Below are 27,586 nucleotides of genomic sequence, written 5' to 3'. Positions count from 1 at the left end.
AGACTGTGGAGGGGGATCCCAGGACTCGCCCTGGTGGACGACCCTCAGTCTTCCCCAGGCCTGAGCCGGAGCTAGCCGGGCTCTGGGGCAGGGAGGCGCGACCCTAGGGGCACAGACGGCTAAGGCCCAGCCGGGCTGGGGGCAAATGCAGCAGGGAGGCGGGGCAAGGGCCGGAGAGGGCTGCCCGGGGCCCCAACGGAGAGATCGCACCGCGAGAGAGCGGCAGCCCCAACTGGAGGGCGGGTCATGTGAGGCGCCGGCCTGCGGGAAAGGAGAGTCACGTGACTCTCCCCTCGGCCGCCGCCGCGCTGGCTACGTCATCGCCCCGCGCCGGGAAGCCGCGGTGCTGAGGCGAGGGGGTCTCGGAGCGGGAAAGGGAGGGCGCGGGTCTCGAGGGGCCGGCGGCCGCTGCCAGTCGCGCTGCTCCGGCACAGGACAGGCGGAGCGGTGAGTGAGCGGGCGGGCGGGCGGGGTGGTGGGGAATGTGGGGAGAACACACGAGCCAGAGTGCAGCGGATGGCGCATGCGTGGTACAGAGGCTCCTGGTCGTTTCGGCGCATGCGCAGTGTGACGGGGCGGCAACTTTCGTTGCGCTTGCGCAACGCTATAGCTAGTTTGGCGCGTGTGCAGTGGCAGGGCTATGTGGGTGGCGCGGGTTCGAGGCGAGGCTCCTGCACCAGCAAAACTAGAGCTGCAGAGGTTACCTAATCCGATCCTGGACAAAGCATCATTTACACTCTGAAGGTATCTGAAGCTTATCCCCCCTTGGAGCTCTTCCATGCTGCAGGGCTTTATGCTGTCCCTTGCTCCGATCTGGTTGTACTTGGGCTGTGATTGCAGCTTGGTTGGCCTGTGGACTGGGACAAAGCAGGCCCGGGTGCCTGGGAGAGCCACTGCCCTGAGCCAGGAAGGAGCTTTGCTCATCCTGGCTTGCTTCTGAGACCAACTAGCGCAGGGACTGCAGTTTTGAGCCTCCTTGCATGAAGAGAAGCCCAGAGGAGCAATGTTTGTGTTGCAAAAGATGCTGTTCACACACTTCCCTAAACTGGGCTAGGGCTGGCTCCACAACAGATTAGTTAATTGTGTTGTAGTTATTTATTTATTTTACAAGGCTGCTTACCTCCTGTCCTTTTGTAAGTGACACTAATAGCTTGGGCTTACTGAGGAGCTTCAAAAGGCAGTTGGGACGGTAAAGATCTTTCCTTTGAAAGGATGGCTAGCTTTGCAGTGCATCTGCTTTGATTCATACATTTAAGAAAACTGTTTGGGGTTTTTTTCCTTTTTTTTTAATTAAGGTAAGTATAGATGAGACTTAAAATTATTATGAGCCATCATTTCATTTCTGCTAATTTTATGGAATTATAGGCTAGCATGTGCTTTATGGATCTATCAGAAAAAAAGGCCCCTTCCCACAAAGGCTAGTGGGCTAAAGGTCCTGGCTTTAAATTCATTCAGGCAGATTGTTGCAGCCCTACCCCTCGCACCAACCCCAAAGTCCTTCAAGATTTTCTGTTCCAACTTAGAGCAACTTGAAAAAAATTCTTGTGAAAAATTTAAAAGATGAATGTATTTTAGGTTGATAGAAGCATTTAGTTCTGATAAAAGAATCTGACACTTTTGCGGGTGGGTGGGGTGTAACATCTCTTCAAACTATACAGCTGGCCCAATAAAAGATATCGCTAAGAAAAATCCTTGGCTTCCATGTGTGGCAGAAAGCCACCTTGGTTTCTCCCCAAAATCTCTGCCCTGTGACAATGTGATTAAATCTCTGTGCTGTGACCATTTGATTAGGATGGGCCCAGCAGAAGAGACACACCCTTACCCTCTCTCTTTAGGTAACCTGAGCTGGCTACATTCCTGAGGGAGGGGGAAACCTGCTCCCTCTGCCTATGTGACTGGTATTGGCTACCTGGGTGAGGGGAATCTACCTGGTGGGCTGGAGTCTGCCCGGCACCTAGTGATGTATTTCAAATTGATTGGCCGACAGCCAACCAGAGCTGGCCTCCACTGGACCAGGTGAATGAGGTCACAGGGGCTATATAAATTAAGACTGCCCAGGAGGAGGGGGCAGGAGCCATGTGGGGGACACAGAGGAGCTTTACCATCTGAAACTGGCTCTCTCCCCCAAAACTCACGAGCTAGAAACGGCCTGCCTCCAAAGGGAAACTTCACCGGCCTTTGGAAAATGCTTGTGAGTAAGCTACTTGAGATCTGATTAGATATCTAGCTGGCAGTAACTCAGATGCGTGATCAAAAGGCTACCTCAGCCAGACTGTTTGCTCTTTAGGATTTCTAGGATCTTGCTCAATCTTGTACCACATTTTCACCCTACCCCTGTAATCAATAAAGTTCTCCTTTGTGACTGGTGTGGGAGACTTACTGATGGGTGGGTCTAAATTATGCCCAAGAGACCCCTTAGGTCTGAGGACTAAGGGAGACTTTACTTTTTGCCCCCTGACTTGGGGAAGTGCCCCAAGTGCCTGTACTGGGTCGAGTACCCGTAGGACTTTAGGCCTGTGTTTCCCTGAGGACACGGCCAAGAGACAGTCGCTTCTTGGGGTGGTGGCAGCTACGTTACCCCCAGGCTAGCGAGTGTGCTCCAGGAAGGGGGTCAGCAGGACGTAAGGCGCCCCTAGGGAGGCATTGGGAGCCTGGAAGGTGGTCGGGCACAGGGAGGTGGGTGGCTCAACGCAGGAGCACCCCCTACTGGCCCGCCACACCATGTGCATGCATGCATATATAAAGTGTATACACTCTCAGACATATATAGGAATCTAGGAAAAATAGGGCTGGAAGGGACCTTATGCATGGGCTGGTGGTGCAGCCAGGCACTGCAAGCCAGGCTGCCCTCGTGCCATTGCCTGGCAATGCCTGTGAGGCACCTTGCTGTTGTGGGAACAGCTGCTCCATTTGGAAGTCCGGGAATCTTATTTAGGAAGATGAAGGGACAAGCCAGGGGCTGCTGTGTGGAGGCAGGCTTGGATGCTGTCATCTGCTTCCACCCCAGAAGTGGCCTGTTCTCTTCGCTGCTTCTAAGTGATCAGTAATTTAATGCTGTAAAAGTGCATGTTACCTTTGTTTGCATTTGTGTGCGCTGCTGGTCCTGAAGCAGGCTGTCTCCCCAAATCTGTGGCTTCAACTGCATTGTGTTGCTTGTGCTCCTCCCCTTCCTAGGAATGTCACTGGAAATAAAGTATAACTACAACAACCAGGCCCTCTCATAGGTCGAGAGAGGCCTGGGCCACTTTCATTTTTTGAGGCTTCTGGTATATTAAAAAAATACTAATTCATAGTGCACTACAGGAGGTGTGGCCCGGTAATGGGACACAAGTTTAAAGCTGTATGATGAATGTCTTCTTTCAATCCTGTCAGTTTATCTCTGTATCTGTATGTATAACCTCATTTGGAGATAACATCAAAAGTCTAAATTTGAGGCCCCAGGCCATATGGTCCTCCTGCCCCTCTCCCCCGCCCCCCATAGGCCCTGACAACAACACATGTCATTTAATATGTTCCAAGCAGAGTGTAAGTGTTCCTGCTTCCTTCTTCTAGCTGCCTTACAAGAAAGGAAGTGGAGGCACATAAAGGAAACTCTTACCATCCTGTTAATTACTGGTTTAAATTGTTTAACAGAACAGAAGAATTCTCTACCTTTTCCATCCTCTGATGGGCTAGATTGGGAGTAAAAATCAACAAAACAATTGTTTTCTTCGAGAAATACTTCACACAGGTTTCCCTCATTGTTCACACTATTTGTTCTTCCTATCAATGCAGTTGACTGCTCTGGTTTTCATTTCTAGAGCTTAGTGTTTCCTGCTGTCCCTGGTTTGTGCAGTCTTGCCAGTGTTCCTTTTTCTATCCGCAGCTCCTCACTTTTTTCATCACTGCTGTCCGCCTGAGTACAGAATCTCATGTTTAATTGAGGATGTTTTCCACCAAACACATTTTCCTATTCTCCGACCAGAAGTCCAATCTATATCCACTTCTCCATTGTTCCTGTTTCTGCTAAAAGGGAGGATGCGGAATCTCTTGGTAGCATTAAAAACTCTCCCATTAATTCTAGAATTGCAGAAACTTAAAGTACTGTGAGATGGCCAAAGAATAGCGACTGGGCATGGATTTGTTCTGTATCCTACTAGACACAACTGTAAGGCCTCAACTTAAATTCTGGGGTAAGTGGAGGAAAAGAAGCGTGCTAGCTGTGGAAATGACAGCTGTCTGTGTTGCACTGTGCTGTGGTTATGTGTAGTTTGAACAACATAACAGGAGACTTTTAGAGAGAATTATTCTTGAGACGGAGACGTATAGAAAGGAGACTTACTGATTTGGCAGTAACCAGACAACATTCTCTGGGCAGTTTGTTCCTACCTGATCACTAGCCACCAAGAAGGGTGTTGCATTGTTTTGTTCAGATAGTTTCCAAGCAGTGGAAACACTTGGCTGTCCGTGAGGTTGTTTGGATATGAAAAGAATGGAAGAAACACCCAGTCTGGATGTGGAAAGTGTCAGGAAGCAAGCATAGGCAAGGTTCTTTGAGTAAATATGGTTTCTTTTATTAGACCAATTAAATAGTTGGAAAAATTGTTCTCTGCAAGTTTTGGGTACAAACACCCTTCTTCAGGCATAGGGAGTCTGCTGGTATTTTATGTTTGCCTGGATGGGATAGAAGTCAATATACAGGTGTGTGAAAATGCAGATGTGTGGTAGTGAGGATCAGAGGCCACAGGAGACAATAGGCACGGGACAGGTAGATGGGGTTGTGGGGAAAGGGGGAACGTTGATCTAGTGAGAAAATGAAGGTGGTAAAATGTAGAGAGGTTACCTAGCGTTATCATATGCCAGGAACTAAGCATTACATAGAAACATAATTCTACATCCTCCTTTGCCACCAGACAGCTCTGAGGTAAGAAGACTGTTCTACCTTCTATCTGAGCCTAATTTGCACAAAATGTGAACTGTTCCAACCAGAAGATCTTACAACACCTCCAGCTATCCTGCAAAGTATGAATTTACATTTCCACCTAGGAGAAATTGTACAATCTTTGCATTCTCTAGTGCCTAGAAGGGTGTATGTGCTCGAAAGCTTGCAAATAAAGACTTTTTTTGCAAATATCTAGCTGGTCTAATAAAAGATATCATCCCTAGCATGAGTTATGATTCCTTTTGCCTATAGATCAATATGGCTACAACCTGCATCCCAGGAAGCAAGCATAATGTTTGGCAGGAAAAGCGAGGGGTCTTTTTCCTCAAGCCCATAGGACTTGTGAGGCCTCACCTGGAGTACTGTGTCAAGTTCAGGACCCTGTGCTTCAAGAAAGATTTGAACAGACTGGAAAGAGGCTGGTGGAGAGTGGAAAAAAAAAATTACTAGTGGCTTGGGAAGCAAAACTTTGGAAGAAAGTCTGAAAGATGTAGGGTTATGTAGTCTGGGGAAGAGAAGACTAGGTTATTTGAGTACTGTCAGGTACCTGAAAGGTGATTATTACAAAGGCTAAAACCAGATTTCTCTCAGGACAAAACCTTTTATTCTGCGATCCTACAGATATCCCAAGATATATTTTTTTCCTGGGACAACAGGGGCTATTTCAAGGAGTTCATTGCCATTCAAACTGTATGTATAGACTAGCGGTTCTCAACCTGTTTTATACTATGATCCATTTGTAAACATTGGTGGCCAGTCTTGACCCAGTGTCCCCTGGCCCAGTCCCCCAGTGCATAGGCCAGGGGGGCCCCAAGCAGCCCCTTGCAGGTTGGGGCTCTGTCAGTCTTCATGGAAGAAGCCACGGTTTCCCATGTTTTTCTCCTTGAAAAGAGAATCCTCTTTTAAAGTTTGTTTGCAACCTTTTCATATGTTCTTGCGACCCACTGTTGGGTCATGACCCGCAGGTTGAAAAATGCTGGTATCAAGGACTGTCCCCAGCCTGTTGTGATGCTGGTCAAGACCAGAGAAAAACAGACCTGGGATAAATGTCACATCTGTTTTTAGCCAGAGAGGGTGGAGATTGCTTCTCTCTACAGCTGCAGGGGGTAGGATTAGGGGTGAGGACCTCAAACAACAGCAGAGGAAATTTCACTTGTAAACAGATTCATAGACACTAAGGGCTGGAAGGGACCTTGGAAGATTGAGTCCAGCCTCCTGCCCCAGGGGGAGGAAGTCAGCAGGGGTCATAGCAAGATAAACATCCAAATGTCTCTTGAAGGTGTTTAAAGTGGGTGTTTGAACCATTTCCGGTAGCAGTCTATTCCAAACCATGGGGGCTCAGGCAGTAAAGAAGTTCTTTCTTATGTCCAGCCTGAAACGGTCACAGAGGAGTTTGTGACTGTTTGACCTTGTCATCACTTGGGGTGCTCTGGTGAGCACCCCTAATAAACTTATAGGTGGCCGCCAGATCACCCCTGAGCCTGCCCTTTTCCAGGCTGAAGAGTCCCATAGCTCTCAGCCTCTCATCATAAGGTCTGTTTTCCTGACTTATGATCATGTGTGTGGCTCTCCTCTGGACTCCCTCAAGCTTCTCCACATCCTTTTTGAATTGTGGAGCCCAAAACTGGACGCAGTACTCCAGCTGAGGCCTCACCAAGGCTGAGTACAAGGGGAGAATGATGGCCTGGGATTTGCTTGAGAAGCATCTATGGATGCAAGCCAGCGTTTTGCTCACTTTACCAGCCACAGCATCACATTGAAGGCTCATGTTCATCTTGTGGCCAGTCATAACCCCCAAGTCCCTGTTGTCCATAGTGCTAGCCAGCATAGCACTGCTGAGCCTATAAGGATGCTGCAGATTTTACTTCCCAAGGTGGAGAACCTTACATTTTTCGGTGTTAAACACCATCAGGTTCTCATCCACCCATTTCCTGAGCCTGTCAAGGTCTGCCTGGATCACCCTCCTGTCCTCAGGTGTGGATACTTTACCACAGTTTGGTGTCATCAGCGAACTTGGCCAGTCTGCTTCTGACACCAGTGTCTACATCATTAATGAAGATGTTAAATAGTATAGGCCCAAGGACAGACATCCCACTCCTCTTGGGAGAGAGCCTTTTGTTCTGTATGTGTGAAGTCCCAGGGAGAAAATGTGCTAATGCTCTCCCTTGCTGCCTACACACACTCCCCCCCCCCGGACCTCTAAATGAATGCTGGCTCCATCAATTCAATGCCCTCAGCTCTAGGGACTGGCCTATCAAGTTAAAACCAGGCGCTGATTTGATTTGAAGGGGAGTGTTTTATCTCATGGCAAAGCTCAGCCCCACCAGACACACAGAGCCCCAGGCCCACAGCAAGCACCCATACAGGCCCTGCACCGGATGGTGGTTGTGGCCACGCTGGTCTAAGGACAGAGGCAGGCAGGCCTGTGGGTAGATATGATCTTTTTTCTCAGACCAACTGAGCAGCTGGAAACAATTGTTCTTTGCACGTTTTCGGGCAAGTTCTTCGGTGCCTGAAGAAGGGTGGTTGTGCCCCAAAACGTGCACAGAAAAGGGTTTTCCATCGTCTGAGTTGGTCTGATGAAAGAGATCCCATCTACCTGCAGACCTTGTTTGCCAGGACGTGCACTGCCTCTGCCCGAGTGGCCGTAGCTCCGGGGGGGGTGCTGCCCTGTCACCCCCGCATGCACGTAGCCCCAGACAGGGGTCCCCCGGGTCGGTTTCCCAGAGCAGCCCCGCACCCTGCTGAGTTTCCCTTAACCAGGGCCGGTGCGGGCTGGGCCTGTTGCCTCCTAACGAGCCTCGGCGAGGCGCCCCCTTGCCCTCACTCAACATGGCGGTCGCGTCTTCCCATGTGATCGCCATCACGTGTGGGGGAGTCGCTGGCGTAGCACGTCATCGCCCCTGGCCGCGGCCCGCACAATAGAAGCGGCCCGGGGGGAGGCGGCGCAGCGCCGGGCGGGCTTTCCGGCTCGGTGCCCCAGAGCTCTCGCAGCTCCTGGAGGCCTCGGAGCTGCAGCTTCCCGCCGCGGCCTGGTGTCCGCTCGAGCAGGGCCGGGCCCAGGGCTGCCCTCCCCGCGAGCTGCGGCCGGGTTGAAATTTCATCCTGCGCGTCTGCCCAGGCTCCCAGGGCGGGTTCAGGGCCCGCTGCCTGCCGGGGTCCCTGGCAGGCCGGCTTCACCCGTCCTGCCCGCCCCTCTGCTCAGTGGGGACGAGGAAACAGGCGCTGGGGTGGAAGAAAAGCTCCACCCTCGCCCCGCTACAGCCCAAGGGGGTTGTAGGAAGCAAATGGCGCAGGAGCCGGTGACCTGAAATGCACGTTTGCCTTTGCGGTGCCCAAGGGCTCCAGCTCGGGGGAGAGCCTCTGTGCTGGGCTCTGAGCGTTACACCCCTGCACACCCATCTGCAGGCAGAACCAGGCATGGGCTTGGTGGGGAAAACAGAGGCCCGGGGAAAGTGACAGAGTTGCTGAGGGTCATGCAGCAAATCAGCAGCAGAACTGAAAATGGATCCCAAAGCTTCCTGCCACTCCAGTCCCATGCCTTCAGGGCAGAACTGCTTCCCAGGGGATTCCTGAAATTGTTAATGTCCTGCTGGGCTCAGGCAGGAAGAGCTGCCCTCTGGGGCTGGTACAGTGAGAAAATCCCTGGATGGGACTGGAAGCAGATGTGGCTGATCTGTTCTCTGGATTTCCCCTGGAGCGAATGTCCTCACTAGTAACTTCCTTTTCTGCTTTTGGAAAGCTGCTGCTGCTGCTTATCTTCCCCCTCCTTTAGAATGCATCTGTGCTCAAGTAGGCTGTTTGTCCAGCAGGTTTCCTCACCTCCTGTGTATTTGGTGCTGCAAAACCCCTGAGAATGAACATAGGCAGGCAAGATTCATTGAATACATGTGATATCTTTTATTGGACCAACTGAGTGGTTGGGGGAAAAGTTCTTAGTGCGCTTTCAGGTGCAGTCACCCTTCAGGCATAGGGAGTCTCTGGTATTTTGAGACTCTAAGGAGCGAGAAGTTAAAAGTGTGGCAGGATGCCAGTGAGAACGGAAATAGGTAGAAATTAGAAAGACCAAAGGAAAAGCAGGGAGGGGGGTGGGGGTGGAAGCAAGGGGGAGGGAAAAAAGCCAAAGGTGAGTAAGGGAATGAACATTTCATTTACCCCCACACTTTTTTCAGTTTTCCTCCTTTGGCTAGGTCATGGCCCCAAGCAAACTGTTTTAATCTCAAATTGCAAATTCCTTAGTCTAAGTTTCTGCTCTGCAGAGTCTAATGTCGAGTGCACTACTTATCTCTGTGCAGAGTGGATGCAAGTCACAGTTTTGCAGGTAGGGGGGACAGTCAGGGGGTTTCTGGATGAAGGATGTGACTGCTCCAAACTCAAGTTAGCACTAATGGTAATCATCATTTTCATAGCTCACAGCTTAAGGTGAAACCAAGTTAAGGGCCTTCTAACTTACCCCGGGAAGCTGAACCTAGTGCAGTGTTTGCTAAAATCAGTTGAGTTTGTCTACATAAAGGGCATGCAGCTGGTTAAACCAGGGTACTTAAATGCCACCTTCAGCTGGTGCCACATCCCTGTTATAGATGAGACCTATGAGAGCTGGTGTGGAATCCCCATTCCTGGGACCTGGGAATTGCACTCTGAAGTAGTACTGGGATTCATCCTCATTCAGCCTTAACAGAAAAGCAGACTGCAGTGGCTTGAATTATGCCATCTCGGATAGAATTACAAGAGGGAAACTTTTGACAGCCTAGAGGGAGGTGTAAGTTAGTCATGCTCAGCACGTCTTATTTCCACGCTGAGGGGTGATCGGGTTATGTGATACTGGTATGATGGAGGAGAATTACTGTCAGGTTTCTATTCTGCCCACACTGTGGTGACCTGCTTTGACATACACTTACAAACTGCAGACACAGTTCCGCACCCCTCCAGTGCTTTTCCTCTTCAAAGCACTTTCCTGACTACAGGTAACAAATCTCACAGCTGTCTCATCAGGTCAGGAGCTGTGAGCCCCTTTGTGCTGATGGGGAAGCAGGCTCAGAGAAAACATCTTGAGCAAGGCCTCAGCGCTTGGGCTTGGCGTTAGAAATTCCTGGGTTTCATTGTGGGGTATTGTTTCCCCAGTGGCACTTAATTTTCCAGCCAGACTATAGTTAGTTTTGTACCATGGTCCAAGAGCACAGGAATAAGTGTACTTGGAGTGGAAGAAAGAAAGGGGTGTATGGAATTAACTCTGGGCAAAGCAGGCTTTACCACCAGAAATGCCTTCTGGAGTCTCTGTCCCTCCCTTTTGTTGGAGAAATCCCTGCTCTTGGCCTTCCTTGTTATCCCTTCTTCCTGGACCGGCCACAGTCCCAAGGGGCAGAAGGACCTCTCAGCAGCTGACAAGTGCACTGTGAGGGACATAGCACAAGTGCAACAGAACTGTCCAGAGCAGTTGGGAAAAGAGCTATAAATGTCATTTAAATACAGGCTACTACAAGCAGAGCGGGCTGTGTGAGAGGGCATGCATGCTGGGATCCAACCCAGCGGCTACAGCAGGATAGCTGTCCTGCTCCGCCCCCTGTGAAACTGGAGACCAGGCAGAAAGAGAACCAGTGAGGTCAGAAAATGAAACTGAAACTTAACTTGCAACCATTTTAGCAGCTGGCATGCTAGCAGAACTCAGCTCTGCTCTGGTGGAGCAAGTGGGTATTCAGGAGGTTGCTTCTGTTGTATGTGAAAAACGCTGAGGTGCTGTAAGGTAGTGACTGTGCCGTGCCAGAGCTGCGGGCTGCGGGCCCTCCTGCTCTCCACTGGCCCCTCCTCCCAGCAGCCTCACGCTCTCCCTTTTGGCAGACAACTAGTTTGTGTGGAACGACAGTTCCTCTTTGCCTTCCAGTTAATGAAATGAGTTATGCTCATCAGGATGGACGTGTGCAAGGTAAGAGTGACTTCCTTGCGCTTTCTTTGCCCCCTGGGTGGTACCTGGCCTGCAGGCATTCTTTGAAAAATTGGCCAGCTGGGCAGGCTTGCATGTCCTGGTTCCCTGAAAGGACAGGGAGGAATTGTAGCATGTCTGCCTTTTGCACAGAGAACCCTGGGCATGTCACTTGGGATCAGCTGTGCTTGGATGAGAAAAATTGGTCACCTTGGCAGTAGCTGAGGACAGTCGGAGACTGTTAGTCAAGTTCAATGCAAGTGAAATGTAAAACGCCTCAAAACCTCTTTGATTCTGCATATTCATGCTGACGGTTGGCAGCATGTGGTAGAAATGTGGGTTCTTACTGTTCAGCACTTCAGTCTCCTCCATGTCTCTCCATAGTTTTACACCTTTTGTCCTTTGGAAGCAGAGGGATATAAACACCACTGCCCTAGCTTCCCTCAGTGGATGGCTCCCTGCATTTAGGTGCAAAGCATCCATTACATCCCTATACCTGCTGCTTTAAGAAGTTTAGTGATTTGCTTGTTTTGTCACTCATACAAGAAGGTCTATGTCTGTCTCTCTTGTCATTTCAAGTTCATCTTTTCTTGTCATCACTTATGAGTAGGATGAGTGTCCCAGGGAATAGTAGGTGGCTGTGTTTGTCGGGGACTGACAGCTCAGGCCTAGTCCTTGTGCAGTGACTGACAGTGGCAAGCTTGTTATTGGTCTGAGCTGGATTTGAACTGCAGTCCAGGAAGGCTCCACATCCCATTGCCAACCTCTGAAATCTGGTTCCTTTGATCTTATCTCTCTAAAATGTCATAGAAGGAGAGAAGTGGCTGTTTGGTCACGCAGTATTAAGGGAGTGTTGGGAGTCCATCCCCTCCCCAGCTCTGCTATTTTCCCTCTGCGTGCCTCAGTTTCCACGTTTGAGAGATGGGAGGATTATTCCTGCCAGCTCCCAGGGTTTTGCGAGGAGGCACTCAGTAATGTTTCAGAAGCACCTTGAGTCCTTGCATGGAAGGAACTGCACAAGGGCAATGCTATCAGGTTTGTGCTGTTGGCATAATTCGGCCTGGAAAACCCCAGCAAGAAACAAGGGTGGGATTTTCCTAATGAGGCTGTTCCTCTTTGTTCTTCAAGGCCAGTGCTCTGCCTGGGTCTGAGTAGACACCTGTTCTGCAGCTGCACTGATCTGGCTTTTATGAGAAGTGTAATCAGGGTGCATGTATGTGTGTTGCAGGGAATCTGGGGCTCCCCGGGGTGTGGCATTGAGTGCTGAGCTCCTGTTTTTTCCTTTTGGCAGGCCTCTGGGCAGCAGCTGTGAGAGTGGAGTGTGAATCACAGCTTCCCCTCTCCTGGCGTGCACAAGCTCAGATTCCCACTCGCGTTCCAGCAGCGCGCTATGAACAGAGGTGTTGGCCAAGGCAGAGGCTCATATCAGACACCCACAAAACGTAACTCCTGCCACCCTAGTCCAGCCTCTTTTAACAATCCTCTTGTCCCGCAGGGAAGCAATCTGAGCAGATTCCAACTGCAGCAGATACAGTTCCTAAAAGGCCAGCTTCCTGAGGCTCCACTCTATCCATGTCAGGAACAGAGGTCACAAGTAGAGCAACGCTTCAGGGGTCCACAAGCAGCTGCACCGGTTCCTAGAGGGAGAGGGCACAATAACTGGGGCACGGCTGGGGGACCTAGATCCCTTTATAGTAGTTGGCATGAGCACAGTGGACCGGTTTGTTACCCCAGCCGTCGTCATACCTACCCAAAGCCAAGCAGAGAGCTTGACCCCCTCAGTGTGAGCTTTCAGGGTATGTGCGTACAAGACCTGGAGCAAGAAGTTTTGACAGTTTTAGGTCAGCTCAAGGAGGGGACATCGTGTACGGTGCATGATCTCTCTCGTAAACTTCATCGTCACAAGAAAGACCTCAATCGTACCTTGTACAAGCTTCTTGAACAAGGCAGACTGTACAAAGGAGAAGAGACGCCCCCGCTGTGGAGGATTGCAGATAGACCAGGGCCATCCAGGACAGTGAGTAGAGGCAACGTTGCGGTCAGGAGGACTCTTCTTAGAGATCCGTCTTTGGAAAGCAAAGAGGAAAAAGGTTCTGCTGGGTGCTCAGAGGACAGTGCAGACTCTCCCATCATGGCTGAAACCAAGGAGAAAATCTGCAACTACTTGTTTACTGTTCCACAGTCAACGCCACTCAACATTGCCAAGAACATTGGATTGGGGAAGGCCAAGGATGTCAATGCCTCTCTCAATGACCTGGAGAAAAGAGGCGATGTCCGCAAGGAGAATGCAAACCCCCCCAGGTGGTCCCTTACTCCCAAGAAACGTGAGCGGATGCAGAATAAGATGAAAGCCAGTGAGGTATTAGAAGCGGCACCTCCTGTCCCCCAGCCAGAGTTAGCAGCAGCCTGTGAAGTACCTGATCCGCAGAAGAGTGTGGTGGCTCTCCCGGCAGTACTAGCAGCAACCTGTGAAGGGCCTGATCTGCAGGAGAATGTGGTGGCTCCCCCAGCAGTACAGACAAAAAGGGAGAATGTAAAAAATGGACAGCAAGTAGCAGAGCCAATGGAAGAGAGCAAAGCCAAGGCTCCTGATCTGGGCTTGTCTGGCAAGAAGGCCAAATACCAGAGAGTCATGAATTATGACAACTCCGAAAATGGGAGGTGGGCCACAGATGACATTCCAGATGACTTAAATGCCATCCACAAGCAGGCCGATGGGTCAAGGTGCATCATGGAATCTCCCATTTCTCCCAGCTATGCTGCCCAGTTTGATGCTGCCTTCCAATGCACACCCTTTGAAAAGCTGGTTGCCTGTCAGGAGAAGAACCCAGTGAGTGGCCTTATTGAGTACACCCAATACACCTACCAGCGCTGTGAGTTTGCCCTTCTGGAGCAGAGTGGACCCTCTCATGAGCCACGGTAAGAAAGACAGCAGGTTCCTTTTATTTAAAAAGATCTATGCTCAACTAACTTCCTGTTCAGTGGTCTTGTCCTAAACTGTAGGGGGCCAGCGCATCTTGCTCGTACTTCAGCAAGAACCAGTGTAACGTCTTGACAGTGAACTCAGTCCCCAGGGGCTCAGGTGCATAGCTCAGCTAGCAGCTCCTGACTGTGGGGACAGGCTGCTGTTTACAACCTCACAGCTGACAGCACAGTAGAATGGGAGTGCGCTGTGCTGCCCTGCCTTGTATTTTGCCCAGCTGAAGATGCTGCACTGTCTAAAGAAGCAGGGAAAGGAGCAGCCTTGGGGGGTGGAGGTTGCAGTGAAGTGTGCAGGACATCATTCACCTGGAAGGGGGCTTAGAAACAGCTGTGACACCACAGAGCATAGCTCAGCCAGGGGCAGCTTCCACTGGCTTTTAGAGATGGCAGCAGGAGGACCTCAGTGAAAGGAAATCAAGGGCAGGTTAACTTCTGGAGAGCAAGCTGTTGTGGAGGGAGCAGGTAGAAGCTGCTGTTCCTGCCAGGAGCAGGAAATCCCATGCAGCCTGCAGAATGAAGTTGCCTTCTAGGATCCCAAGCAGCTTTGTGCCTCAGGCTTTCTTATCCCAGGATGTTTGCACTGTTGGGGCCCGGGGTTTGGAGCTCTGTGGCTCATGGCTCATCAGTGTAGCAGCTTGGAGCTCGTGCTGCCCATGCAAGCACAGACGCAACCTGGCACTTACAGGCTCATGGGAGCAGGAGGTTTTTCCAACAGCTTTTTATAGCCTGTCTATTGGATGCGTTTCCCCCCAGGTCTCAGCCACTTCTGAGCCCCAGCGCAGCTGTGCAGTGTGCTGTGATGGGCCATGTCAGTTGACCCAATAGACAGGAAAATTGCCCTGCTTCACAAAGGCATGATCCAAGCTCCTGTAGGCAAGGGTCAGAATGGATTTCTAGCCCCAATGGCCCTCCCAAGATCCAGTCTGACCCATGGCCTGTCAGAGGATCCTCCCTGGGAGAGAAGTGAGTGCATCTGCCAGAGACACAAGGTCCAAGTGAGGCAACACCTTTCCAGGGTGCCATGCACAACCTTGGCTGGCAGCTCCCAATGCCCCAGCTCCCCAGGCAGATGCAGTGATTTGGTGGAGCCAAGCTGCAGCAAGAGCCATGCAATGTTTCATCACCCTCTGCTTCACATAGCGAGACTAGCCAGTAAGGCAGTAGCTAGTGCTTGGAGACCAGGGCGGGCCACTCTGCAGTGTCAGGGCTAGCCTTCAGGACTAGACAGCAGTTTGGGCACATGTGGCCATTCTGCAGGCCATGGCTTATGTTCACTTTCATGCCTCAAGAGCTCGTGGTGATTCTCACTTGAATTCCAAGGGGCTCGGGACAGGAGGAGCATGCTGGCCATGGGATGGCTGTTCATGCACTTGTCTTGTTCTCTCCTACCAAGATTCAAGTTCCAAGTCGTGATTAATGGACGCCGGTTCCCAGCAGCAGAAGCAGGTAGCAAGAAGCTAGCCAAGCAAGAAGCAGCTGCTAATGCCATGAAGGTGTTGCTGCACGAGGCAGAGAACAAGGAGGATGTTGGTGGAGGCAATGAGATGTTACCTCCAGACAGTTCGGAAGCAGAGTTGGTGAGTCCCCTGCCATTCCTGGGATGGGCCCGGCCTGCAGTCAGTGCTCCGAGGGCCTTTGAGCAACAGATATGGGTGTAAAATGCAGATGAGTTGGTATCTTGTCACTGCAACTCACAGCTGTGCTGACCCTGCCATTGGCCAGCAATTTTAGTGTTAAGATGAGGCAGAGATTTCTGCCTTTCCCCATGTTGCCCTAGCAATCAGACCCGGAGTGGTGTCGTACTTTACAAACTTGGCCCTTCTTCATTGTGTGGGGAGCTGCCTCTCGCACTTGCACTGGGGTAAGATCATGCACACAAGCAGTTTCCACACTTCCAGTGCATGTTTGCAGCATTGTAGCATATCTCCCTGTAACTGCCTTGTGTGGCAGTCATAGATTCATGGATTCATAGAAGTAGGGTCGGAAGGGACCTTGTAGATCATCAGGTCCAACCCCCTGCCCTGGGCAGGGGGGAAAAAGCGGGCTCAGATGACCCCAACCAGGTAGACGTCAGGTCTCCTCTTAAAGACCTCCAGGGTAGGAGCAATCACCACTTCCCTTGGAAGTTGGTTCCAGATCCTAGTTGCCCTGACTGAAGTAGCGTCCTCGGATGTCTAGTCTAAACCTACTCTCTAACAACTTGTGGCCATTATTATGTCGCCACTGCAAAGCCCTCTGCCAGGCAAGTGGCAGATCGTGTGGTGCCCACATGCTCCGTCACTATTCTCTTCCTGTCACTGGCCCTTGGTGGTCCTTGGAATGCCCTCAGCAGATCCTCTTGCTTCTTAAAACCAGTCCCTCCTCTGTCTCCACAAGCAGCAGTCCAGCTCCCTTGCATGCTGATACCTTTGCCTGAAGAGCTGGTCTTGTTGCTGTGGAGTCTTTCCAGTTGGTGACCTGCAGGGGCACAGGTGACACAGGAGTTAGCTAGCAGAAATGTGCCACGGGGAAGGGGTGCTGGGAACACAGGTGTGCCTGTTCCCAGAGGGAGATGTGATGTGAAGAAACTGTCTGTGTCTTCCACATGCCCCTGTCTGACTGCACCTAGGCCTCCTGTGGGGGTTGATACCGGATACCCCTGCACAGAGGGGCTCAGAGAAGGGCCCTGAGCTTTTCAGACTGGTGGACAGGGCCCACAGTGATATCTAGTAGTTACATCTCAGATTAGGTGGCCTCTGTAGTCTCTTTGTCTCTGCTTTCTCCCTGTAGCCCCCGCCCCCAGAACTGGAGTCTCCGTCTGCAGCAGTGCAACTAAACCTGCTTCCCGGCAAGAACCCCATCAGTGTGTTGATGGAGTATGGGCAGAAGTCAGGGAGTGTCATTGAATTCCAGCTGCTATCACAGGAAGGCCCACCTCATGACCCCAAGTACAGTACTTCCTTGTCAGGCGGGTGGGAAGAGGGATTCCTCCACTTCATTCCCTTCAGTCAGTGGGGCTGGCCCAAGGTTGTCCTATATCCAGGCCCCTGTCCCCTTTCCCTGGTAACTCCTGTTGTCCAGCGTGCATGGACATGGACCCCTCAGTACCTGAGGCCCCATAAGAAGGGTGGAGGAATGATCCTCCCTCCTGAAAAACTGCACATATTTCTTCTGGCCCTGCCAACCCTGGAACACTGATCCGAGCCCCCTCCTGTTCCAGTGTTTTTGGAGTGCTTGCAACCCTTCTGGTAGCTTAGAAACGCTCCCTGTACATTCCCAGCCCAACCTGAACCGCGAGGGGGGTAAATAACACAGTGAAGTTTTTTGGGTTGACTCTCTTTATGTGCTGTAACATCCTGCCAGGTTCAAGTATTGTGTGAAAATGGGTGACCAGGTTTTCCCTGCTGTGGTAGGCAACAGCAAGAAGGGAACAAAGCAGATGGCAGCCGAGGTTGCTGTGAAGATCCTCAGTGGAGAGTCTGTGCCGCACCTCATCCCTGAGAAGGTAGAGAGAGTAGCTTTTCTGTCTCACTTGCTGGTTCTTTCCTGTAGCCTTTCTGCTTTCTTCTAGCTGGTCAGAGCCAAGGATGGCTCTGGGTCTGATGTGATATGTACTCCTGAACATCTCACAGGCTCCTTTTGTCTCCCCATCCTCCAGCCCTCTGTAGAACCCCAGAGCAACCAGTTCTCAAATGCTTCTGGCATCCAGCATCCAACACCAGATGAGTCCAAGGCCGCAAAGGCGAAGGGCATTGGGGAACTGATCAAATACCTCAATGCCAATCCCATCAGTGGCCTGCTAGAGTATGCCCGCTCCAATGGCTTCGCGGCAGAGTTCAAGATGATTGACCAGTCTGGGCCTCCCCATGACCCAAAGTAAGTAGCCGTGTCTGTCCCATGTGAAGTTGCTATTGTCTGTGTTACTGGAAGTAGGACCGGGTACTGGAAAGTCCTTGTGACCTAACAGAGTTGTTCCTGTCACCACGCCATGCTGCCCCTTCGTGGACCTCGTGTCCACTGAGCATAAAGATGCTTGTGTCTTGAGGGTGTAAGTGCACAGCAGGGAGCTCCCTTAGTGATGCACTGCTGCTTCTCTAGGTTCATCTACCAAGCAAAAGTGGGCGGCCGCTGGTTCCCTGCCGTCACAGCACACAGCAAGAAGCAGGGCAAGCAGGAGGCAGCCGACGCAGCCCTCCGAGTCCTGATCGGGGAGACGGAGAAGGCCGAGCGCACTGAAGGGCTGAACACCACGGAGGTAACTCTCCATCCCCAGAACCTAGGCCTGCCTTTGTCCTGGGGCTGCACCACAGTGGGCGAGCTCTTTGGTGGTAGTACAAAACTGGGTTTGTGATCCTGTTCACGACTGGCGCTCTGAGCCTTTCCAGGCCTGGGCAAGAGATGTTCCCCAAGGTATGTGTGTGTACATGTATCCCATGCCAGCATCTGGGTTTGGTATGGGCTAACCTTGTACCTGAACCCCAGCAACCAAAGCTCAGGGCTAGAGCATGCCCAGGCTCCTGCCTCAGCTTCACTCCCTGCTCCATCGGGCTCCTGGCACGGGCAGATTGTGAAACATCCCCTGAACCAGCCCCTCCTAGATTGCTGTCCCCATCAAGCTTCATTCTGAAGTGAGCTCTGAGTGCTGCAGTTCTCCTCCGTGCAAGTTCTCTGCTGCAGGGCTGAGTGTGGCAGCTGGGTCTTGAGTAGTTAAAGCAGATGGGGATGATGTGTCATTCAGAGTGACACAGAGGAGCCAGGCATCCCCTGGAACAAACCTCTGGGCACTGTCCTCTGTGAGAGAAGTCCTGCTGGTTGCTCCTGTGAATAGGGGTGGATCAGTGCGTGCTGGCTGGGTTTGAGCATTCTGAGGGTTTCTGCGTGTTCCCTGGGGAGACTGTGCCCCAGCCCAGAATTGTCTCCTTGCTGGCAGGGTCCCCCAGTCAGCAGTTGAATAACAGTTGCTTGGTGTCAGCCTTCCCAGGAGTTGCTCATCGCTGTACAATTGCCTGCTCTTACTGCTGCTGTTTGCAGTCTCAGCTTCGCCCTGCCCTGAATCACTTGCATTCCAGACCCACCCTCTTCCTGAGCCCCTATGTAGGCAGCTCGTTTACCTGAGTGCGGTCTCTTAGCAATGCCTGCATTGTGTTCCACCAGCTCCCCATGAGTGGCAGTACCTTGCACGACCAGATTGCGATGCTGAGCCACCAACGCTTCAATGCCCTCACTGCACGCATCCAGCACAGCCTGCTGGGGCGCAAGATTCTGGCTGCCATTATCATGCGGCGAGGAGGAGAGGACCTGGGAGTTGTTGTCAGCATTGGCACAGGTATAAGCTTCCTCCAGCCCCCAATGTCAGAAGTGGAACACAGCAAGCCCTGTGGCTTTATATCCTTTGGTCTTGCACTGCTCTACACCAGCCTGGGCATCACCTCATGCATTCATAAAATCATAGACAATGAGGCTTAGAAGGGTCCTCAAGAGGTCACATCTAGTCCAACCCCCTGCTCAAAGCAGGACCATCCCCAACTACATCATCCCAGCCAGGGCTTTGTCAAGCTGGGCCTTAAACACCTCCAAGAATAGAGATTCCACCACTTCTCTGGGTAACCAGTTCCAGTGCTTCACCACCCTCCTAGTGGGAGAGTTTCTTAATATCCAACCTCAACTTCCCTTGCTGCAACTTGAGCCCATTGCTCCTTGTTGTGTCATCTCTCACCACTGAGAACAGTCCAGCTCCATCCTTGTTGAAACCCCCCTTCATGCTCCCCTCCCCATGTGCAGCAGGACAAGCAGTGCCATGGGCTGGAAGAGACTGGTATGCCCCTGTGCAGACAGTGATGCCTGCTGTTTCCAGGGATGCAGGGGACATAATCCTGCCCCACTCTGGGTGGGGAGGGTCAGAATAACCAGACTGGCATTACTCAGGAGCCTGGAGGGGCAGAGCTACCTTCTGCAGCATGCATGAGCTGGTATTGTTAGATCATCTGCTTTCCTTCTCCCTCCAGGTAACCGGTGCGTGAAGGGCGAGGAGCTGAGCCTGAAGGGAGAGACAGTGAATGACTGCCATGCAGAAATCATCTCCCGGAGAGGTTTTGTAAGGTGAGAGGCAAGGGGCCATGTGCTTCCTGCCTGGGAGCTTATGGGGTGGGGGGCTGTGAAAGACTAGCTCCATGGATTTATAGATGCTAGGGTCGGAAGGGACTTCAACAGATCATTGAGCTCAACTCCCTGCCCTGGGCAGGAAAGAGTGCTGGGGTCAGATGACCCCAGCCAGATGCTTATCTAGCCTTCTCTTGAAGACCCCCAAGGTAGGGGAGAGCAGTGCCTCCCTTGGAAGCCCATTCCAAGTTTTGGCCGCCCTTACCATGAAGTTTTTCCTGATGTCTAGCCTAATTCTGCTCCGTCACTTTGTGGCCATTTGTTACCCCAAGAGGTGCCCTGGTGAACAGAGCATCTCTTGTTCCATGCTGTGCGCCCCTAATGAATTTGTAGGTGGCCACATGATCACCTCTCAGCCTTCTCTTGCGGAGGCTGAAGAGGTCCAGGTCCCTTAGTCTCTCCTCATAGGGCTTGGCCTGTAAACCTTTAACCATATGAGTGGCCCTCCTCTGGACTCTCTCAAGGTTATCCACATCCTTCTTAAAATACTGGTTGCAGTACTCTAACTGCGGTTTGACCAATGCCACATAGAGGAGAAATATCACCTCTTTGGTTCTATTTGTCATGCATCTGCTGATGCATGATGAAGTGCAGTTAGCTTTGCTGATGATTTCATCACACTGACAACTCATGTTCATCTTGAGTCCACTATGACTCCAAGATCCGCTTCCGCTTCTGTGCTGCTGAGAGGGTCATTCCCCAGCCAGTAGGTGTGCTGGATATTTTTGTGCCCTAGGTGCAGCACTCTGCATTTGTCCATGTTGTATTGCATCCAATTGTGTTCTGCCCACTTATCCAACCTGTCCAGGTTTGCCTGCAATCATTCCCTACCCTCCGGAGTGTTCACATCCTCCCCACAATTTAGTATCATGCACAGGCTTGGACAGTGTACATTCCAGTGTCATTCTGGGCAGGGCCTGGCTGACAGAACCCCCTCAGGGGCATGGCTAGAGGTGGCTTTCTTGGAAGGCAGGGTGGAGTATGGGGCCATGGTGTGCTCATACCTACAGCTCCCCTGTGGTCTTAACCATGGCCACACTACCCCAGGCCTAACCGTGGCCCAGGTCAACCTGTGGTGGCCACTTGCTGAGGTGCTGGACCCAGCCCAGACAACTGGGAGGGGCTTCTTGCTCCCAGTGGCACTCTCTTGACCATTCAGCCTCGTCTCTAATAAAGGGACAGGCTCTGGTAAATCTGGGCCACTCTTATCCATGTCCCCTCCCACCCCCAAAGAGAAACCCGGCTGGTGCGTGGTGGCCTGTCTGTGCCACGCGCTGTGCCAGTGATTCTGTAGCCCCAGGTGAGAGGGGACCAGGTGCCCTGGAAGCTGTGCTATCAACCCAATACATGCTCGTGTTCTGCAGCTTCCTTATTGATTTGTTCTGCCCATTAATCCCTGGAGCTACGACTGCCAGGCTGTCCTGTCATCCCTGGCACGGCATGTTCCATTAAAGATGAGAGTAAGAGGGGGAGTTAAAGATGCACTTGGCCGTGGCTCATACAGCAGGGAAGAACTCTCGGCAGACTGTCAGGAGAACCTTTGAGGCTGTGTGGTCTCACTGCTGACCAGAGGGGCTGGGCTGACAACTTTGAAGTGTTCTTCACCCGCGGAGCCTGTGCACACGGGCTGCAGATAATGAACACCACCCCGCCCCGTCAGTGTCCTGCTCCACTGAATCCAATGGGCAACCTCCCTGGCTACCTGCTCAGCCCAGGAGCACTCTGGTGAGGCTGGTAGGGTGGGGGCATCACTTTGGAGTGGGGAGTTGCATGCACCATTCTGCTGGGAAGTGGACTGAAACCACAGAACACACTTGTTCCGGTCCCTCAGTGGTGGGGTCAGGACCCTCGTGAAGTTGCTGTCAGTTGAGGGTCACATCAGTGTGAGAAAATAACAAGCAGGCCTTGTGTTGTTTGGTCCCTCACCAGTGTCTAACCCCTCTGTCTCGTGCCTGGTGCATTTTCCTCAGTCCCTCCCATCTGTGCCACATGTGTGTTGAGCACCAGCTCACTGTATCTCGTGGTTCCTGGAAGCTCATCTTCACTGTCAACAGGGATGGAACATGGGAGGCTGTCTTTTGTGGGCATGTGCAGGGGGGAAAAGGGTGTTGATCTCAAGAGAGAGACCGCTCCCTAAACCTTTTTTCTTATTCCAGGTTTCTTTACAGCGAGCTGATGAAGTACAATCCTTCCTATCCCTCCTCCACAGAGCAGAGTATATTTGAACCAGCAGGAGACAACAGACTCAAAATAAAGGATAATATTACCTTTCACCTCTATGTCAGGTCTGTATGGACCAGGCTGCTGCCAGGCTCTGCCCAGTCCCTGCTCGATCGCAGCCATGCCCTATACTTGCCGTCCTCCCAGGCTCTCTGCTGCTCACCCCCATGCTGTTAGCTAAAGCATTTGTGTTCCAAGGCGTGGGTCATTCTGAAAGAGGGGGGAGGCCCATGGCAGAGGAAGCTCATAGAGCGTTCTCACATGAGGGAGATCTGCAATGCAGACAGGCTGTGCAAGTCAGGGCAGCTCTGCATCGATACTTCTAGAGCCTTCGGCAGATTTGTGCTGACTCAGACATCGGCTTATCTCCTAGCACTGCACCCTGTGGAGATGGGGCCCTCTTTGACAAGTCCTGCAGCGACCAGGCGAGCACGGTAGGCAAGAGCCAGCATCAACCGCTCTTTGAGAACCCCAAGCAAGGCAAACTGCGCACCAAGGTGGAGAATGGTGAGTCTTGCAGGCCCCGCAAGCAGCTTTGTCTGGCTCTATTGCCAGTATGTGTCAGTCGCTCCAGACCCAGCTGCATCACGCAGCTCTTATGAGAGGGGTCAGACCTTCATGGTAAAGCGTTCTGGTCATATAGGCTGGGGGGTTCCTGCTGACCCCTCCAGGAAGGGATCAGGGTGCGAGCTCTGGCATTCTCTCCCTGAGTCAGAGCTGCAGTGGAGCAGGCTACAGGGGGAGGGATCCACATCCAAGGGGAGCTGGCAGGGAGGTATCTAGTGGGTTTCCCCATGAGCTTGATTTCCCTCGTGGCTAGACCTGAGAGGCAGCATTGTCTGGCCTGCCCACTGCTCATTCATCCTGGCACCTTCTGGAGCCTGAGGGTAGCATGGAAGGGCCTGGGAGACACCAGAGGGTGAAGAGCAAGGCTGCTGTTCCAGAGCTCAGCCTGCCTCCTGGCCTGGTTCCCATGGCTCTGGCCTCCTTTCTAAGAGTAATTAAATTCTGCTTCAGCCATGTGAAAAATCACCTGCCTCCCATCTGTCCCCAGTTCCTGCTCTCTTCCACGTGGGAGCCTAGGGACAGGGCTTAGCCCTGAAGGACTCCCCTCCTATCCATGCAGATAATGTATGCTTTGAAGGAACTGCGAGTCACTCACCCTGAGCCCGAGGCCTGTGCCCAGCAGGCAGGGGAGTTTAGACTAGTGGCATGCCCAACTGCTCACTAGCTTCACTTCTCTCTCCCAGGGGAAGGCACCATCCCTGTGGGGTCGAGCGACATTGTGCCGACGTGGGATGGGATCCAGCATGGGGAGCGGCTGCGCACCATGTCCTGCAGTGACAAAATCCTGCGCTGGAACGTGCTGGGTCTGCAAGGGGCGCTGCTTTCACACTTCATGCAGCCTGTCTACCTCCGTTCCGTCACACTTGGTACAAGACCCACAGCCACGCTGTGGGGGCTGTGCTGGCAGGCTTGGGGAGTGGGTTGCATCCTCCCTGCAGGGATGGAAAGGGACCTGGGGCTGGGGTTGGGGCTGTTGGGAGCACAGGGCTAGCGTGTCGGCCTTTGCAGAGCCATGCAGTTCAGATGCAGATGGGGCTCGTGGAGTCCTAACCAGTGAGAACAAAGGGCTTTTCCTGCGGGGTGTTGGTGGGGTTTGAGAGTGATGTATCTGTGAAGGTGCAGTAGGTAACCCCAGGCCTTTCGTGTCTGAGGGAGTTTTTGGCATGGAGGAAATCGCTGCCCTGGCTCAAGCACAGTGCTGCCCTCTTCAGGTTCCCACCTGCCCATTCACAGCACAGCCGTCCTGCACCCTGACTCCTGTCTGCCTTTCTTCCCAGGTTACCTGTACAGCCAGGGGCACTTGACACGCGCAATCTGCTGCCGCCTGACGCGAGACGGGAGCACGCTCGAGGCAGGCCTCCCGGCGCCGTACCATGTGGAACACCCTGAGGTACCCTGTACCTGGCTGCATTTCCGTCCATTCTGCTGTGCCCAGACCTGGGGCCTGAGTGTCTGCTGAGGTGCCCCACACAGGTGTCACTTGTGGGAGGCTCTAAAGTGCATCAGCTGCGCAGCCAGCAAGCCCAGTGCTGACAAGCATAGAGGAACATTTAAACTCCCTTCTGGAGCCAGTCTGAAGCAGTGGCAGGGGCTGCAGAGAGGCTGTTGGTGCTTCTGTGTTGCCTCGGCCTTTCCCTGGTGCTGTGCCTGGTCAGGTGCCAGCAGTTGCTTCATTGCCTGATAATGCCATCTTTCTCCCCATTCCCCTGGTGCCTAGGAGGGCTAAGCGTCTCCGGCACAATCTGCGGTCCCACAATTCTGAGCAGGCAGCAGTGACCCACCTACCCCAAGGCGGGGAAGGGAAGGGAGCTAGGAGCAGGCTGAGTGCAGCACAGCCCAAAGAAAAGCATGAGAAGCACTTTGCTTGGGGGCAGTGGGAATGCAAGCTGGGCTGGGTCCCTTGAGCCACAAGGCACCTTGCATCCCATCTGGAGTGTGCCCACCCAGCCAGGCCTGTACCCCTGGCTGAAGCCGCCCTGAGCTCTCTCCTATCTCTCTCTGGCTGCCCAGGTGGGGAGAGTCAGCGTGTACGACTCTGCCAGGCAGACGGGCAAGACCAAGGAGTCCAGTGTGAACTGGTGTCTGGCTGATCACAGCGAGGTGGAAGTCCTGGATGGCACCAAGGGCAAAGTGGATGGGTAAGAGGAGCTGCTCCCGACTGGCTGGGAGTTGCCTGCTCCCTCTGCAGTGCCCTGGGGCACAGGAGGCCACAAGAGGGGAGAATCCCCAGCTGGGATAAATAGGCAGTTTGCCCCACTCAGACCCAAGGTCAGGCTGCTGCTTGCAGCCTCTGAGGCAGTCTGTTCACCTCCGTCATCCGGGCTTGGCCAGTGCCCTGTGCAGCAGGCCTTTCGGTGACTTCTCAGTCCCCAAGTCGTGTTTCCAGCCTCAGCAGCCAGAGCCCTCCAACCTCACATCAGCGCCACAGACTCCAGCCAGGCCTGTGTGACTGGAGCCGCTGCTTATGGTAGAGCCCTCCTGGGTCATTGCTCTGGCCCCCCGTCCCCTCAAGCAGAAGTGCTATGGGGAGGAACTTGGAGGAGGACTTTTCCTAGGAAACGTGGCTGCCTTTTGCAACTACTTCAGGTACTAGCAGGGGGGCCTTGTGCTGGGAGCTTGGCAGTATATAACTTGCCTATAGCAGAAGGCCTCCACTGACCTTGGTGCGGTGGGGAATGGGGACTCCTGGGCTCTCCTGGCATCTTCTTCATGAGTCATGCAGCCCCTGCCCCAGCTGGAGGGTAATTCTAACACGCTGGCTCCCACTTGAGGCCCAAGTAGCTGCTTTCCCCCAGGGGGCTGTGTTCTCACCGATGTTCCCTCCTCCCAGACCCAAGCTGGAGGTGTCCCGCGTGTCCAAGCGGCGCATGTTCAACCTGTTCCAGCAGCTTTGTGCCATGAGGAGCCGCCAGGACCTGCAGGCTTTCACACTGTACTCAGATGCCAAGGAGGCAGCCTCGGCCTACCAGGGTGCGAAGCAGCGCTTCTTTCAGGCACTGGAGGAGATGGGCTATGGCAGCTGGATCCGCAAGCCCAAGGAGGAGGATAGCTTCTCCCTCAGCGAGGCGTAGCGCTGCCCTGCAGCTGCCTGCTCCTTCCCTTCTCATTTTGTGACGGGAGCCAGGAATGCTGAGGGGGCCATGGCCATCCCCATGCCCCCTCTGCTCAGCCTGGCATGGCCCGGCTCAGCGGGGAGGGCCTTGCCTTGCTGCGTCCGTTCTGATTCCTTCTCCAGATGGATGCTCAGCATGGCCTTGGCGCAGGCACTGGTGCGAGACTCCACGTGCGTGTGGGGGCACTGGGTTCTTGCCTCGTCACTCATTGTCTCCATCCTTCTAGTAGGAGCCTCATCCAGCTCCCGCCCCTGTCCTGGCAGCATTCCTGGCAGTTTGCACACTGGGTCCTGGGGCAGTTGACAGGACTCTGGGGCACTTCCTTCCCCACAGGCCTGCCCGCTGCACAGGCTGAGGTGGGGTGGGTGGAAGAGGCGTTCTGCCCTGGCAGCTGCTGCTTCACCTCTGCACCTGCTGTCAGGACCTGCAGTGACCCCAGGGTGGCTCAGATTAGTTGCAGGTAGAGGTCCTGCCAGTGACCGTTCTAATCTCCTTTCCCCTGTAGGGCAGGCAGGCTGGGGGCTCCCCTTGGCTGTGTCAAGGGACACGTTTGGTCTCTGTCAGGCTGGTGGTGCCTCCCCTGCCCCAGGCGTCCCCTCCGGCTGGCTCTGCGGATGCTGGAGCAGCTTCCTCTCACTGGAGCTGGCGCCGGGGTCTTGGAAACTGGCCCTTTCCCATCAGCCATCGTGCGCTTGGTTTTAGTTAAGCTGGGCCACATCCTCTTTGCTTTTATGCTTCCCTGTTTTAAAAAAAAAAAAGACCGAGAAGCCAGCAAGGTTCAGGGCTGCGTGTAAGCCTTGGATGCCATCCGTGGGTCCTTCCATGGAGCTGGGCGGGTGGTAGCCCAGGGGCACCAACAGGCCTGTGTTGGGACACTGGAGGCTGTGGCTACAGCCACCTCTGCCAGGCACCAGCACCCCAGTCGCCTCTCAACCAGCCCCTCCCTGCTGTGGCAGGACAGGGAGCCCTAGTGCCAAACCAGGCTCCTCAACTGTCCCAGGAAGGAGGGGCACAAGGCCAGGCCTGTTTGCTCCATTTGGACGTTTCTGGTTCTTCTTCCCTGCTCCCAGCTGTTGCCCATCGTAGCTCTGGTGCTGAAGAGTGAGCAAGCAGCTGTCCTTTCGGGACACCTCCTGCATACCCACCACACCACCACCACCAGCTGCCCCTCGCCCTAGGGCTGGCTTTCCTTGCACTGTGCCGAGCCTGGGGTGGGGGGAAGGCCCCATACATCAGCCCCTTAGGAGGCTGCCTCACCCTCGAATTTTTTTTGTACGTTGCTTGCGAGCGCCCAGCCGGTGAGGGCCGCCACATTCCACAGAAATAAACCGTTTCGGTCTTGTTAGTCGGCTTGGCCTGCAGGTCCCCTTCTGTCTGGTGGGGTGGGAGGAGGGTTCCAGCAGCCAGGCCCCCAGCCACATGCCAGCCTGGCCTTGGCAGCTCCAAGGCATCCAAGCCTTGGTCTCTGCTGTCATGTATGAGGGGTGTTGGGTGTGTGGGGGAGTAACCCTGAAATGGCCACAGCGAAATCAGCATGGAGCTGGGCAACCATGTGCAGCAGGCTCGTCACTCATGTAGAAGAGAGCCAATGTGGTCCCCATCTTCAAAAAAGGCAGGAAGGAGGACCCGGGAAACTATAAGCCAGTTAGTCTTACCTCGATCCTAGGCAAGCTGTTCGAGAAAATTATGCTGGCACACATCCAGGAGGGGCCAGCAGGGGACTGCATG

The 27,586-nt window shown here is 53.2% G+C and overlaps 1 protein-coding gene across 3 annotated transcripts; it reads left to right on the top strand.

Moving 5' to 3' along the window:
* The first annotated feature begins 328 nt into the window (after nucleotides 1-328).
* On the top strand, nucleotides 329-27,203 carry ADAR (adenosine deaminase, RNA specific). Of its 3 annotated transcripts, none has more exons than XM_019556791.1 (15): nucleotides 329-447; nucleotides 12,334-13,757; nucleotides 15,214-15,397; nucleotides 16,590-16,747; nucleotides 17,163-17,304; nucleotides 17,458-17,675; nucleotides 17,898-18,054; nucleotides 18,954-19,125; nucleotides 19,805-19,898; nucleotides 22,115-22,243; nucleotides 22,552-22,685; nucleotides 23,429-23,611; nucleotides 24,023-24,135; nucleotides 24,756-24,883; nucleotides 25,576-27,203. In XM_019556791.1, exons 2-15 carry the CDS (start codon nucleotides 12,637-12,639, stop codon nucleotides 25,814-25,816), a joined length of 3,174 nt encoding a protein of 1,057 aa, XP_019412336.1. In that variant the 5' UTR covers nucleotides 329-447; nucleotides 12,334-12,636; the 3' UTR covers nucleotides 25,817-27,203. The 3 variants fall into 3 exon arrangements, with proteins under 3 accessions (XP_019412336.1, XP_019412335.1, XP_019412334.1); XM_019556790.1 differs by lacking the exon at nucleotides 329-447 and adding an exon at nucleotides 10,752-10,841; XM_019556789.1 differs by lacking the exon at nucleotides 329-447 and having other exon boundaries at nucleotides 12,130-13,757.
* The last annotated feature ends 383 nt before the right edge of the window (nucleotides 27,204-27,586 follow it).

Source organism: Crocodylus porosus, unplaced genomic scaffold, assembly GCF_001723895.1.
Source record: "Crocodylus porosus isolate Cpor-Errol unplaced genomic scaffold, CroPor_comp1, whole genome shotgun sequence".
Taxonomy (NCBI): domain Eukaryota; kingdom Metazoa; phylum Chordata; order Crocodylia; family Crocodylidae; genus Crocodylus; species Crocodylus porosus.
The sequence above is the reverse complement of the archived record's forward strand: the minus strand, read 5'-3'. Positions and strand labels throughout refer to the sequence as shown.